Source organism: Taudactylus pleione, unplaced genomic scaffold (genome assembly GCF_031769625.1).
Source record: "Taudactylus pleione unplaced genomic scaffold, aTauple2 ptg000259l, whole genome shotgun sequence".
In the NCBI taxonomy this organism is placed as follows: Eukaryota; Metazoa; Chordata; class Amphibia; order Anura; family Myobatrachidae; genus Taudactylus; species Taudactylus pleione.
This window is the reverse complement of record NW_028284661.1, coordinates 377,757-390,543: the sequence shown is the minus strand read 5'-3', so window position 1 is coordinate 390,543 and position 12,787 is coordinate 377,757. Positions and strand designations below refer to the sequence as shown.

The following is a 12,787-nucleotide window of genomic DNA, read 5'->3' as shown; positions in this document are numbered from 1 at the left end:
CCACGGCACCCCACCTGAGGTCTAATTAAGCAATTGGAAGTATCCAATCAGCATAATTAGTCCTTAATTACATACCCCCTGCTGCGCTGTCTTCTTCATCCTCCATCGGGAGCCGGCTCTTCTGCAGCAGCGGTGAGTATGTCAGTGTGTGTGGTGTATGTAAGTGTGTATGAGTGTGTGTGTGTTTAAATGTGTGTGTCTCTCTGTCAGTGTGCCCCCACAGTGTTAGTGTGGCTCCCTGTATTTGGCACTGGGAGAACTACATCTCCCAGCAGCCATTGCCCCTCCCACCAGCCCCTGGGACTCCCAGCAGCCCCCTCTCCAGTAAGGAGAGAGAGGGAGACCACTGGGAGCCGCAGATACGTCTGGAGAGCCCAGGCCAGGTAAGTGGTTTTTTTTTTTTCATTAAAAAAATGCGGCACGTGGTTTTCACAGCTAAAAACCCCGCGACCAGTATTTTTTAAATTGAATACCGCGAATATCGGGAGCGCACATACCCGTGGTATTTCTAAATTGGGCGCGAGGTTTAAACCTCGCTAAACCTCACACCCAATTGGATATGCCTCAGGGTCCTTGTAGTACAGTACGTCCCACATACTGCAAATTACACGTACAAATAAGTATGTAAATTATGAATTTCGATTCACAATTAATAAATTGTTTAATATTGTAGGAATTTGCAGTAACATGAGATGTAATCATGTTTGTCTTATTCGCAATATATTCACAGGTCAGACATCTTGAATGGTTGCAACTATAGCAACCAAATGGTTTCCTAGGCAACCACATTTCTACCTCATCTTTTGTTTCGATCCTTTTCAGATTACTGGGTGCTAATAAACTCTTTAGGTTTCTATTTTTCTTGAAAACTACATTTGGTGTTGGTTCCAGACATTCTGACAAAATTTTATCCTATTTAAGTATACTGTAATTTTTATTAATTATTTATATAATTTTTCTTGCTTTATTATTAATTTTGGAACTAAAAACTAATTAAAAGCTCTCATTTTTCAGTCCATCTTTTTCTGATATAGTTTTTTCACCAATGGTATTTCCTTACTTTTATCATTATCACTTCTTTTTTTTCAATTTTCTTTTTATGTTTATTTGAAGCATGTTCTCTAGCTTCCTTTATTAATTTCAACTGATATTTTTTATCTAAGAACTTTTTTTCCAGACAGTCTGCATGAAATTCGAAATCTCTGGTGCAGTTCCTTCTAATTCTGTCCATCTGACTTCTATGAATGTTACTTATCCAGGGACAATAATGTCCACTATGGTAATGAAGATAAGCGCTACAGTCCACTGGTTTGGTATATGTTGTGGAAACAATTGACTCACCAATCACAGATAGGGTAATATCCAGATAATTAATACTGTGATGATTAAATAGTGATGTGAAAGAAAGATTCATAGTGTTAGTGTTTAAATAATCTGTGAAAGCCCATGCCAAATCTTCATCCCCATTCCAAACTATAATCAAATAATTGATAAAACATCCATAGAATACCAGATTTGTCCCATATGGCCCATTCCATATATACCAATCTTCCAAAGTACCCATATATAAATTGACAAAACTTGTGGCAAATTTGGTACCCATCACTGTCCCGTGTGTTTGTAAAATAAAAATTTGAATCAAATAAAAAAACGTTATGTGTAAGAATAAACTTAATTGAATCTACCAGGACATTATATTTATTGACAGAGACACCCACATCCTGTTTTAATATTTCATTAATCACAGAGGCACCTGCCTCATGTGGTATGTTGTTGTATAATACTTGTACGTCCAGGGTCAAAAACCATACCCTGGTCACCATTTAATTTCTTTAATTTTAGCTAAGAAATGTAATGTATCCTTAATGTGTGACCTCTGTGCAATAACATAACCCTGTACAAAGTGATCAACATAAAATTATAAATTAGAAGTGATTTTACAATTGATACAGATATAACCCACTGGAGGAAAAAATCTGTAGTTTTTTCAATTTATAAACTAATCTTTCTTTATGAGAACTGACATTACAACAACTGGATGTTTGTTTTGATATTATCAATGCTGAAGCTAAATGCAATACTGATACATTGTAAATTTTAAATGTGTCTATAAATGTATCTATATGTTTACAAGTATAAATGGATCCAATGTTACTTGAATGAGTAATATATACCGGTGTATACAATTAAGATATTATTGAGATACTCTTTTTTTATATGCTAATATTCATGTTTTTTATACATTTGCATTTTGAATAAATAATGTGCATTAATGTTGAATATCAATTGATGCCCATGATATACAGTCAGGTCCATAAATATTGGGACATTGACAGAATTTTCATATTTTGGCCTCTATTCACCATCACAATGGCTTTGAAATGAAACAAACAAGACGTGCTTTAACTGCAGACTTTCAGATTTAATTTGAGGGTAATTACATCCAAATCAGGTGAACGGTGTAGGAATTACAACGGTTTCTATATGTGCCTCCCACTTTTTAAGGGGACAAAAGTAATGGGACTATCAACTCAAAAGCTATTTAATGGACAGGTGTGGGCTATTCCCTCATTATTTCATTATCAATTAAGCAGGTAAAAGGTCTGGAGTTGATTCTAGGTGTGACATTTGCATTTGGAATCAGTTGCTCTCGACTCTCAATATGAGATCCAAAAGAGCTGTCACTATCAGTGAAGCAAGCCATCATTAGGCTGAAAAATCAAAACAAACCCATCAGAGAGATAGCAAAAACATTAGGTGTGGCCAAATCAACTGTTTTGAACATTCTTAAAAATAAATAATGCACCGGAGAGCTCAGCAACACCAAAAGACCCGGAAGACCACGGAAAACAACTGTGGTGGATGACAGAAGAATTATTTCCCTGGTGAAGAAAAACCCCTTCACAACAGTTGGCCAAATCAAGAACACTCTCCAGGAGGTAGGTGTATATGTGTCAAAGTCAACAATCAAGAGAAGACTTCACAAGAGTGAATATAAAGGGTTCACCACAAGATGTAAACCATTGGTGAGCCACAAAAACAGAAAGACCAGATTAGAGTTTGCCAAACAACATCTAAAAAAGCCATTACAGTTCTGGAACAACATCCTATGGACAGATGAGACAAAGGTCAACTTGTACCACAGTGATGGGAAGAGAAGAGTATGGAGAAGGAAAGAAACTGCTCATGATCCAAAACATACCACCTCATCAGTGAAGCATGGTGGTGGTAGTGTTATGGCGTGGGCAGGTATGGCTGCCAATGGAACTGGTTCCCTTGTATTTATTGATGATTTGACTGCTGACAAAAGCAGCAGAATGAATTCTGAAGTGTTTTGGGCAATATATGCTCATATTCAGTCAAATGCTTCAGAACTCATTGGATGGTGCTTCACAGTGCAGATGGACAATGACCCGAAGCATACTGCAAAAGCAACCAAAGAGTTTTTTAAGGCTAAAAAGTGGAATGTTATGCAATGGCCAAGTATGTCCCCTGACCTGAATCCGACTGAGCATGCATTTCACTTGATGAAGACAAAACTGAAGGGAAAATGCCCCAAGAACAAGCAGGAACTGAAGACATTTGCAGTAGAGGCCTGGCAGAGCATCACCAGGGATGAAACCCAGCGTCTGGTGATGTCTATGCGTTCCAGACTTCAGGCTGTAATTGCCTGAAAAGGATTTGCAACAAAGTATTAAACAGTGAAAGTTAGATTTAGGATTGTTTAGTTTGTCCCATTACTTTTGGCCCCTTAAAAAGTGTGAGGCACATATAGAAACTGTTGTAATTCCTACACCATTCACCTGATTTGGATGTAATTACACTCAAATTAAATCTGAAAGTCTGCAGTTAAAGCACATCTTGTTTGCTTCATTTCAAAGCCATTGTGGTGGTGACTAGAGGACAAAATATGAAAATTCTGTCAATGTCCCAATATTTATGGACCTGACTGTATGTTTACCAGCGCATTCAAATTATTTTTCTTGGTATAATTTCATTATAATGCTTGAGCTATACAAATACTTCATAAGAATGCATTTATAATAAGGGATTCACCTTGTTCAGTAGGTACTTTTCCAAATAATTTAGGAGAAAGTACAGTTTGGTTTAAAATTTACTGTTGTATATTTTCTACCTATTTATTTATTGTTTTGATCATATTTTGTTTTGGCTAGAACAATACAACAATTTCAAAAATATATACATAATTTCTTATTTTTATAATTTGAATTAAAGTATGCACATTGGGCCTGATTCATTATGGATCGTTATTGAAATCACAGCTGCGATTACGCACGCAGCCATATGGTGCATACACACGGTCAGATTTTTCCTTCAGATATGAACGATAACGATTTAAAAATCGTTCAGTCATTCATATCTGAAGGAAAATCTTTCATATCTGACATGCCTGAACGATGGACGATCAACGATGCGCGTTCCCGTTTGTCAGATAACGATATCTGACATCTGATGGGTTTGCAGTCAGACTTGGACGATTCCATTCATTTTAATGCAGTCAAAAATCGTTCAATCGTTCAAAACTTTGGTAAAATCGTTCAAATCGTTCAGTCGTTCAGTCGTTTATCTGACAAATCTGACAAGTCTGACAAAGCTGACCGTGTGTATGCTCCAATACTACGAAAATATTCTAATGTTTGCAATCGCAATGCCATCGCAGCCCAACATAAGGATGCCCACTTCCCCTTACTCACATCTGTAATACTTTGCAAGTCTGCGAAACCATCGGTAACATCGAGTACCATCGGAGCCTCACGCACAATTACAAAATTTCTGACCTTACTCAGAATTTGCTAACCTCGTCGCACGCAGTGAAAGCTCAAGCTGTGTATGGCATCGCAGTGGCTAATTTATGTATGCCCCTCTAACGACGTTCAAACGCACTGACACGCCTACCTTCCCTGACCAACACCCTGAAACGGTCACTTCCGGTCAATCACTCTGCGATGGGTTTGTGTGGTCACTGTGATCGCAGTGGAGCCTTCACACATGCGCACTGCGATGCATACACGTGTACTACGTAACAATCGGCCATCTGCATGAGTAATTGCAATAGCGATCCTTGCTAAATCAGGTCCATTGTCTATTAGTACCAAGCAAATGTCAAATTTTGTTGTAGCCCTAGAATATTGAAGCTTAAACTAAAGAAAGACATAGAGGGAGATGTTCTAAGATCTGGAAAGTGATAACCAACCAATCAGCTCCTAACTGTCATCTTACAGACTGTGCTTGAAAAATTACAGTGAGGAGCTGATTGGTTGGCAGTTTATCACTTTCCAATTTATCACTTTCCAGAGGTTACTACATCTGCCCGTTACCTGGTGTAAAGAGATACCAGGGCACACCATGAGCTCCTTGCTTGCTAAGGCTACTTTTACCCATGGCACTTTTTAGGCTTGTCACATTTTCAAACCACAGTTAGTCATTTTGAATTATCATCAGACAATGAGCTGTATGTAGCAATGTCAGAAATGTGGTCAAACCTACGAAAGTGTAGTTTTCTGGAGTTTTGACCGCATTTATCATATGCACCAAGCCGTTGGATGCGATGGATAACATCATCTTCAGCCTATGGGCTCTAATCTCAAAGACATGTGAGAGGGATTGTGGTGTATTTAGTTCCCATTGCTGTGTAGAATGGAGTGAATGGGTTACGCCTTTAGTTGCAGTAGTAAAGAAGGACAAATTGGGAAATAAATGCATTTGCGGAGATTTCAAAATGCCAATAAATCCAGTACTACTTACTGTACAGTATCCTTTGCCTGAAACAGAGAACATCTTTGCAGCTCTCTCAGGGGGCGACTGCGTCTCCAAAACCGACCTAGCTCAAGCGTACTTACAGATGGAAATAGAGGACTCGTTTAAGAAATATCTAACCATCAATACACACAAAGGCTTATTACAATATAACCATCTTGTGTTTGGACTATCTTCCGCCCCAGCACTATGGCAGAGAGCAATAAACCACGTCCTACAAGGAGTACCAGGTGCACAATGTTACCTGGATGACATAATTTTCACAAGCAACGATTATGTGGACCATTTAAATAATTTGGAAAGAGTAGTTTAAGTGACAGATTGAGGTGTTTGTGGGTGGTAACAGGGGAAGGTGCTTGAAAACGGGAGAGTGGAGATCCGAACGCAGGCGTGCCTAATTATGCGAACGGCGTTTTATGGGAGTGCATAATTAACAAAGTAGTGTCATAGCAGACGTGACATGGGAGGTTTTTACACTGACATGATCGTAGAGCTTAAGAAAGGGTATGGTCAACCTTAAGCTCTACGACCAGTTCCGATGGTTCCCGATGGCCTCGATTAATCCTTATATGCCCGGAGATGACGTGTAATGGGTACGAGAAGGGGGCGTTTTTTTTTGTCTTCCGGCCACTTCCTCCCCTTGGTCGGCCAGCTACCGATCCAATCTTAGAGACGCAACTTGCGAGTGCATCATTTGCATATCCGGCCCCTTTTCCCGTACGACCGTGCGGCTTCAACGACCGACTCTGAATGAGGTCCACTGTGTCTAGGTTACTAAGAAAATCTTTATTGAAATATTAGTCACAAACTTAATAGTGATCGGACCCCTTCCAGCACCCCCTGCGGAGCGCGTGTCCTTCTGCGCATGCGCAGGACGTCATAGGATCTTCTGGGTCATAGACCCGGAATTCCCTCACTCGCAAAGGACATCTCTTACTGAGGGAGCTGTCCTTTGCATTTCTCTTTATGCATAAGAGCATAATCAACATGCGAAGAGTGGCGGGATGCATTGCATTGTGTTATGCATCCCGCCCAATGTCTACTGTTGTTTAAAAGATTAGATGTTCTTCTTAGAAATGAGGGTATGCACATGTTTATTGGAGGCAATTTTAGTGAGATAAAGATTTTTTGGCCCTCTCCCCATCCCTGGGCTATTTCTTCTAAATATTAACACAATTGATGGTCTATAGCAGTGCACCCCTAACAGTGCATGTTTTCTAGATCTCCTAGTTGGTGCACAGGTGTATTTATTACTGGCTGACACAGGTTAGAAGATCCACAGGTGGTGCTGATTATTTCATTTGTAATACTGAGAAGAACATGCAGCACTAGTAAAATGCTATTATATTACTATCACTATTGTGGTCGCGGTGTGGGCTGGGGAGGGGGGTTTCCAGGCAACAGGACCCCCCCTGCGTTTGCCTATGATCTTTTAAATCCTACAACTGTTCAATTATTGCTAAACTACAAGTACTGTACTAATGATAAAACGGATAGTGTGCCACGATAAAGGTGAGTTTACATAAGAGGAACACTGACACCGTCCTCTTTCAGCATTGGACTATTGCAGCCATTGGGGACTCAGGCAGATTTGGTAAACAATCCCAGGAAGGTAATCCTGCTTTTCACTTTTGCTTTTATTTTAGGATTTGTTAGAACATGAAATGGCATTATACAATTGTACTTTTCACGTAGGGCTGCTATTTGTATTTAGAAAAAAGTATTATAACCAACTAAAGATAAATTATTATTCTAGGATCTACGATCTGCAGTTCTGAAAATATGCCAATTTGTGGACATGAAGCTTGATGACCAAGCAGTGAGCAGAATTGTGGAGAAAGCAACATTTAAAAACATGAAACAAGACCCACTAGCTAATTATACATTTATTTCAAATGAATTATTAGACCACAGTAAAGGAGACTTTCTCCGCAAAGGTGAAGTATAAATGAGACTAAAGACTAAAGTTTTAACCTATGTACTATACTTTACTTTTGGATTTAAACTTGAAGAAGTATTCATTCATTTCTGAATGAAACATAAATGATATCTGCCCATAGCCAGCATATGCAGTATATGTTACTGCGTACTGTATGCCTCTGTGTCTATATCTACCAGTAATGTGTTTAAGTCCCCAGGCAAAATGTAATAGAGTCCAGAGTTTTCTTTGCGAGACAAACTCGGATCTTCGAGGCTATTACATTATGCAAGTCTGTGCAAGTTTTCTCCTATCAAAATATACAGAAGCCTTCAAAGATCAGTGAGATCTGTGAAGGCTTCTGTATTTAAAAAAATAGTAAACTGTAAAAAATACAGTTTGCCTCGCATGCTGGTACTTGTGGTTTTCCAAGTACCAGCATGCAGGGGAGACTTGCTGGGACCTCTAGTTCTCCAGTAAAAGACATTATTCATCTATTTTTTATACACAATCAACACGTCACCCACCGACCCGGGCAATCATCTTAAGTCTAAATCAGCACCTGCACAGTCACAGATTTCTTTAGTGCATACGCAGTATTCCGAAATCCGTGACACTTGTCAGCGTTGCAACTTTCGTCCGACTCAGAATCAGCCCCATTGTGGGTAAATCAATCACTAGTATATTTCTTTTCTGTTTGTGTTTCACAACTTTGCCTAAGATTATCCTGGCTGCTTACAATAACAGCTATACAAGTCTTTATGATGCGACTCACAAACCAGCCTTTGTCTAGATCAGGGGTGGCCAAACTCGGTCCTCGAGAGCTACCAACAGTTCACGTTTTCCAGGTCACCCAGCAGGTGCACAGGTGTAGTCATTACTCACTAACACATTTTGAAAGATCCACAGGTGGAGCTAATTCTTTCATTTGTGATTCTGTGAGGTGACCTGGAAGACGTGAACCCTTAGTGCTAAATCAAGCACTGGGCAGCAACCTGCCTGTTTCCTAACTGCACAACTAATAGTTTTATCAAATGAGTGAATATACAGTATTACTATAGTAAAGCGAAACATGATAGATATGTATCTCATATTGCAGGTGTTGTTGGGGACTGGAAAAATCTAATGACTGTGGCCCAAAGTGAGAAGATGGATAAGATACTGAAAGAGGAGTTGGGAGATCTGCCAATCACATTTATCTGGGACAGCAATGAGGAAAGCCAGACACTGGCTGACAAATGAGGAGAGAAATGTGCTACTCTCACATTAATTCTAGGCGCCTGTTTATGAAGTTGGTGTGTAGAAAAGATAATATATACAGGGGTAAATATATCTGCCTTTACAAACAGTGTTTCCACAGCAGCTATCCCAATAGAGAGATGTGGACTCTCTTTGAGTATACTGTAGCACAAGGGTAAAGCAAATAGAAAAGTGCTGCGGATTATTCTGTTAGTGTAAAGGCAGGTATACAAATAAATATATATGAAGAAAATTTATATAAAAAATGCAATTTATTATATGGTAATAAAATCTGTATAAAATAAAATGGCGTATACAGCTTAATCAGATACAAGTTCACTTCAGCTAATCAATGAGATGTTACGTTTGTTACGAATTAGCATCTAGTGATCCATATAGCAACAAAATATCAGAAAATGTATTATGCCGATGTCAGATTAGCAGCATCTAGGAATGATTGCTATTATACAAGACATTTGTTAGAGTTCCATAAGTCCCTGCATAGACAGATGGTTATCTTGAAAACAGATGAATCCAGTAAATAGGATGATTGTTAATTTATAAAAATGTATACAGATCTGGATACAATAATAAAACAATAATATATTCTCACCACTTATGGTAAAGCTCGTTCTGTTTGAGACTTGGGTATACCACTGGGTTGTATTGTCCATATGAAGATGTTTGTCTGTGATTTCCAGGTTTAATGTGTGTCCTCCATATGTTCCAATGATTCCTCCTCTCCAGCTGTGAGAGGTTTATTGCAGAAGACTGTGTTGATTCACTGCCACTGCTGGAATGAGATTGTGGCGGGGCAGAGGGTTACAGAGTGCCCAGTGCTGGAAGGTTGTAGCTGGAGCCCCGGTATACTGTACTTTGATCTGGTAGTGGGCTTCCTCCTGAATGTAGTGTGATCACAGAACAGGTGAGATCAGGCACAGGTCCACTGCCTTGATGTGTTTCTCTGCTGATGGAGATAGAGTACTAACCAATCAACTGTCATTTTTCAAACACAGCTTGTAAAGTGACTGGAGCTGATTGGTTGGTACTGTATCTTTATTCACTTTATCTCTCTCCAAGGCTTAGTACATAGACCCCTAATTATGATGGCTGTAGCTGCAGACAGAATAACAGTGGGCAGGGTGGCATCCCACATGCAGACATACTGTTTGGATGTTTGGCATACATGGGTGGATTCCCGCAATAGCATAAGCTAGTAAGTAGGCTGCCGTGGCCATATGGTAAAAAGCGGCTGCAGATGCGTGAGCCCAAGTATCAGACCCAAATGTTTATATTAAGATTTACATATTGTTATAGCAGATACAAAACCTAATCATGCAGAAGTGGTAAAAAGAGTAAAGGGTTTTTACTTTAAACTTATAGGAACTTTTAGAGGAATGGAGCTATTTAATAAGTTAATGGTGAAAATCCAGTCCAACATGAATGTATTGAATGTGGGCACTCTTCTTTGAAAGTGAGGTTCTCTGGATTTGTTATACGTGGGGAAATGCTTGGCAATGAATGGCTTTCCATCTTGTTCTTCATATTTCTCACACGCTCTTGTATTCTTAATCTTAGATTAAGATCTCCCGTGTATTTGAAACCATATGTGGACTCAAATGAATATTTTAAATTGCTTCTATCTGAACTTTCTAAAGTTGTCATAGTTAAAGAATTGTTTCCGGTGTACAGATTTGCAAACTTTGCAATGACTGCATTTGTAACATCCTACACATTTAAATGTAAATTTACTAAAGGTTGAATTTAATCTAAATAGATCAACATTGATGTTTTGTTTCAGGGGGTAAATCACACATTTACTAACAAACAAATCTGTTATTTATATTGATTTATAAGTGTTAGTAAATGTGTGATTTAGCCCCTGAAACACATCAATGTTGATTGATTTAGATAGATTTTTAATCAATTAAAATCTGCCTTTAGTAAATGTACCACTCCGTGTTAAATTTATACCACTTTCAAACAGAAATTAGCAAAAAACCCATCTTTTACCCGGCATTTGAAGCACAGGTTTTCTTGCCGATCCCACTCTCTACCCCCTTTTACACAGAAAACCAAAGTCCCTGGTCAAGCATATGGACCAGGTAATTTGCGGATCAACCCGAGTCGCAATTCCCAGGACTTCGACTCTAGTAAAAACCAGTGTCGAAATTGTGGGAATTGTCTGGGCTTTATGGGTTCTGGGCATTTAATATGGGACTGTGGATGGAGAAGCAGTTACTGGCATCAAGTGTGCAGGTACAAGCCTGCCATGAGAGGAGACATCTGTGTGAACCTTAGAAACATCAAGTGTGCAGGTACAAGCCTGCCATGAGAGGAGACATCTGTGTGAACCTTAGAAGCACCAAGTGTGCAGGTACAAGCCTGCCATGAGAGGAGACATCTGTGTGAACCTTAGAAGCATCAAGTGTGCAGGTAAAAGCCTGCCATGAGAGGAGACATCTGCGTGAACCTTAGAAACAGGCCCCTTCGCTTATAAATGGCGTAACTCACCTGGTACTAAGTGCTAGGTGTTTAAGTTAATCTCCTGGAGACTATTGTAGCATTGCTTGTGATTCCTGTGTTTGACTTTTGGCTTCCCATCTGTCTGTCTTTCTGTATGGATAACTTGAGTGCCTATTGTCTTGCTCCTTGGATCGGTTGTTTGGAATGTACAAAGAAGGTGGTGTACAATACTTGGTGCTAGATAGGATGGCACATACAAATATACAATGTGGAACACCAAAAATGACAAACAGAATATTTATAAGATATAGAAAGGTAAATACTTCTCTTATTTGTTATCAAGTGATGATGGATGTAGGGTAGATGTGGGGATAATAAAATCACAATAGTGTTAGAAATAGCAAAAGGGATGTAGTTCCAATAATGTAAACAAGCAAACATGAAGACCCCTCTTAAATTAAGGAATCAATGTATGCTCTCACCTCCTGAATTAGATTATTCAGGGTCACCCCTTAGGTATTGTGCTTAGTTTAAAGTACAGTAGTTTGTATATTTGCTTCTGAGGTTGTATCTTTATGGTCCTGTGGATCCCCAATTGGCAAATAAGGAAAAAAGTTTAACAAGAACCCCAATGAACTGAAATTCATGGGCATCCAAAAAGTTCCTGCACATTGGAGACATTGAGATTTAGTGACCACTTTGAAAAAATGTGAACAACATAGATATATACTCTTAAAGCTAGGTACACACTGGAATAAATATCATCCTATAAAATGATATAACAATCCCAATAACATAATTGCACAATATTTTGAAGGCAAAATATGTTAGACATAACAAACGTGGAACTCAAAGAATATGAAAAACAATGAAAAAATTGATGTGCTTTATAAAATATGCTGAAGATTATCATGGATTTAGTGGTAGACATACATTGTGTGTGTGTTTGTAGTTATCTTGTGTGTGTACTCTATGTGCGTGTGTATAATTTAAAAAAGAAATAAATGAAAGAACCATAATATTATTAAAATTAAAATAATTATTTTACGTAGTTTACCAACATTTACGTGTTCACAAAATTTTAATTTTGTATTAAACATTGACATACAGTATTAAGAAATGACTCAGATCTATTTGGCATACAACATATACAGTATCTAATATTAAACAGAACCGGTCATTCCTAATTAAACCCATTAAGGCAGGAGATTAATTTACTTGGTGGTATTAACTTTGTACTGATGTATTCACAGCTCCAAGGCTACAGTGGCAAGGGAAAGCTTACTTTATAAAGTATGGAACAAAGGATTTGGGTACACACAAAAGTTAAAAGGTATAATCATAAAAAGGCAAATATATAGGGGCAAATAAATGGCCATTTCCTCA

At 38.5% G+C, this 12,787-nt stretch overlaps 1 protein-coding gene across 1 annotated transcript in view; it reads left to right on the top strand.

Annotated features, from left to right (window-relative positions):
• LOC148514737 (amine sulfotransferase-like) overlaps window positions 1–8,938 on the top strand; it is a 59,054-nt gene extending 50,116 nt beyond the window's left edge. The window contains exons 5-6 of the mRNA XM_088481006.1: window positions 7,535–7,715; window positions 8,796–8,938. Coding sequence (XP_088337132.1) covers window positions 7,535–7,715; window positions 8,796–8,938 — 324 coding nt within the window. The remainder of the gene's footprint in view (window positions 1–7,534; window positions 7,716–8,795) is intronic.
• The last annotated feature ends 3,849 nt before the right edge of the window (window positions 8,939–12,787 follow it).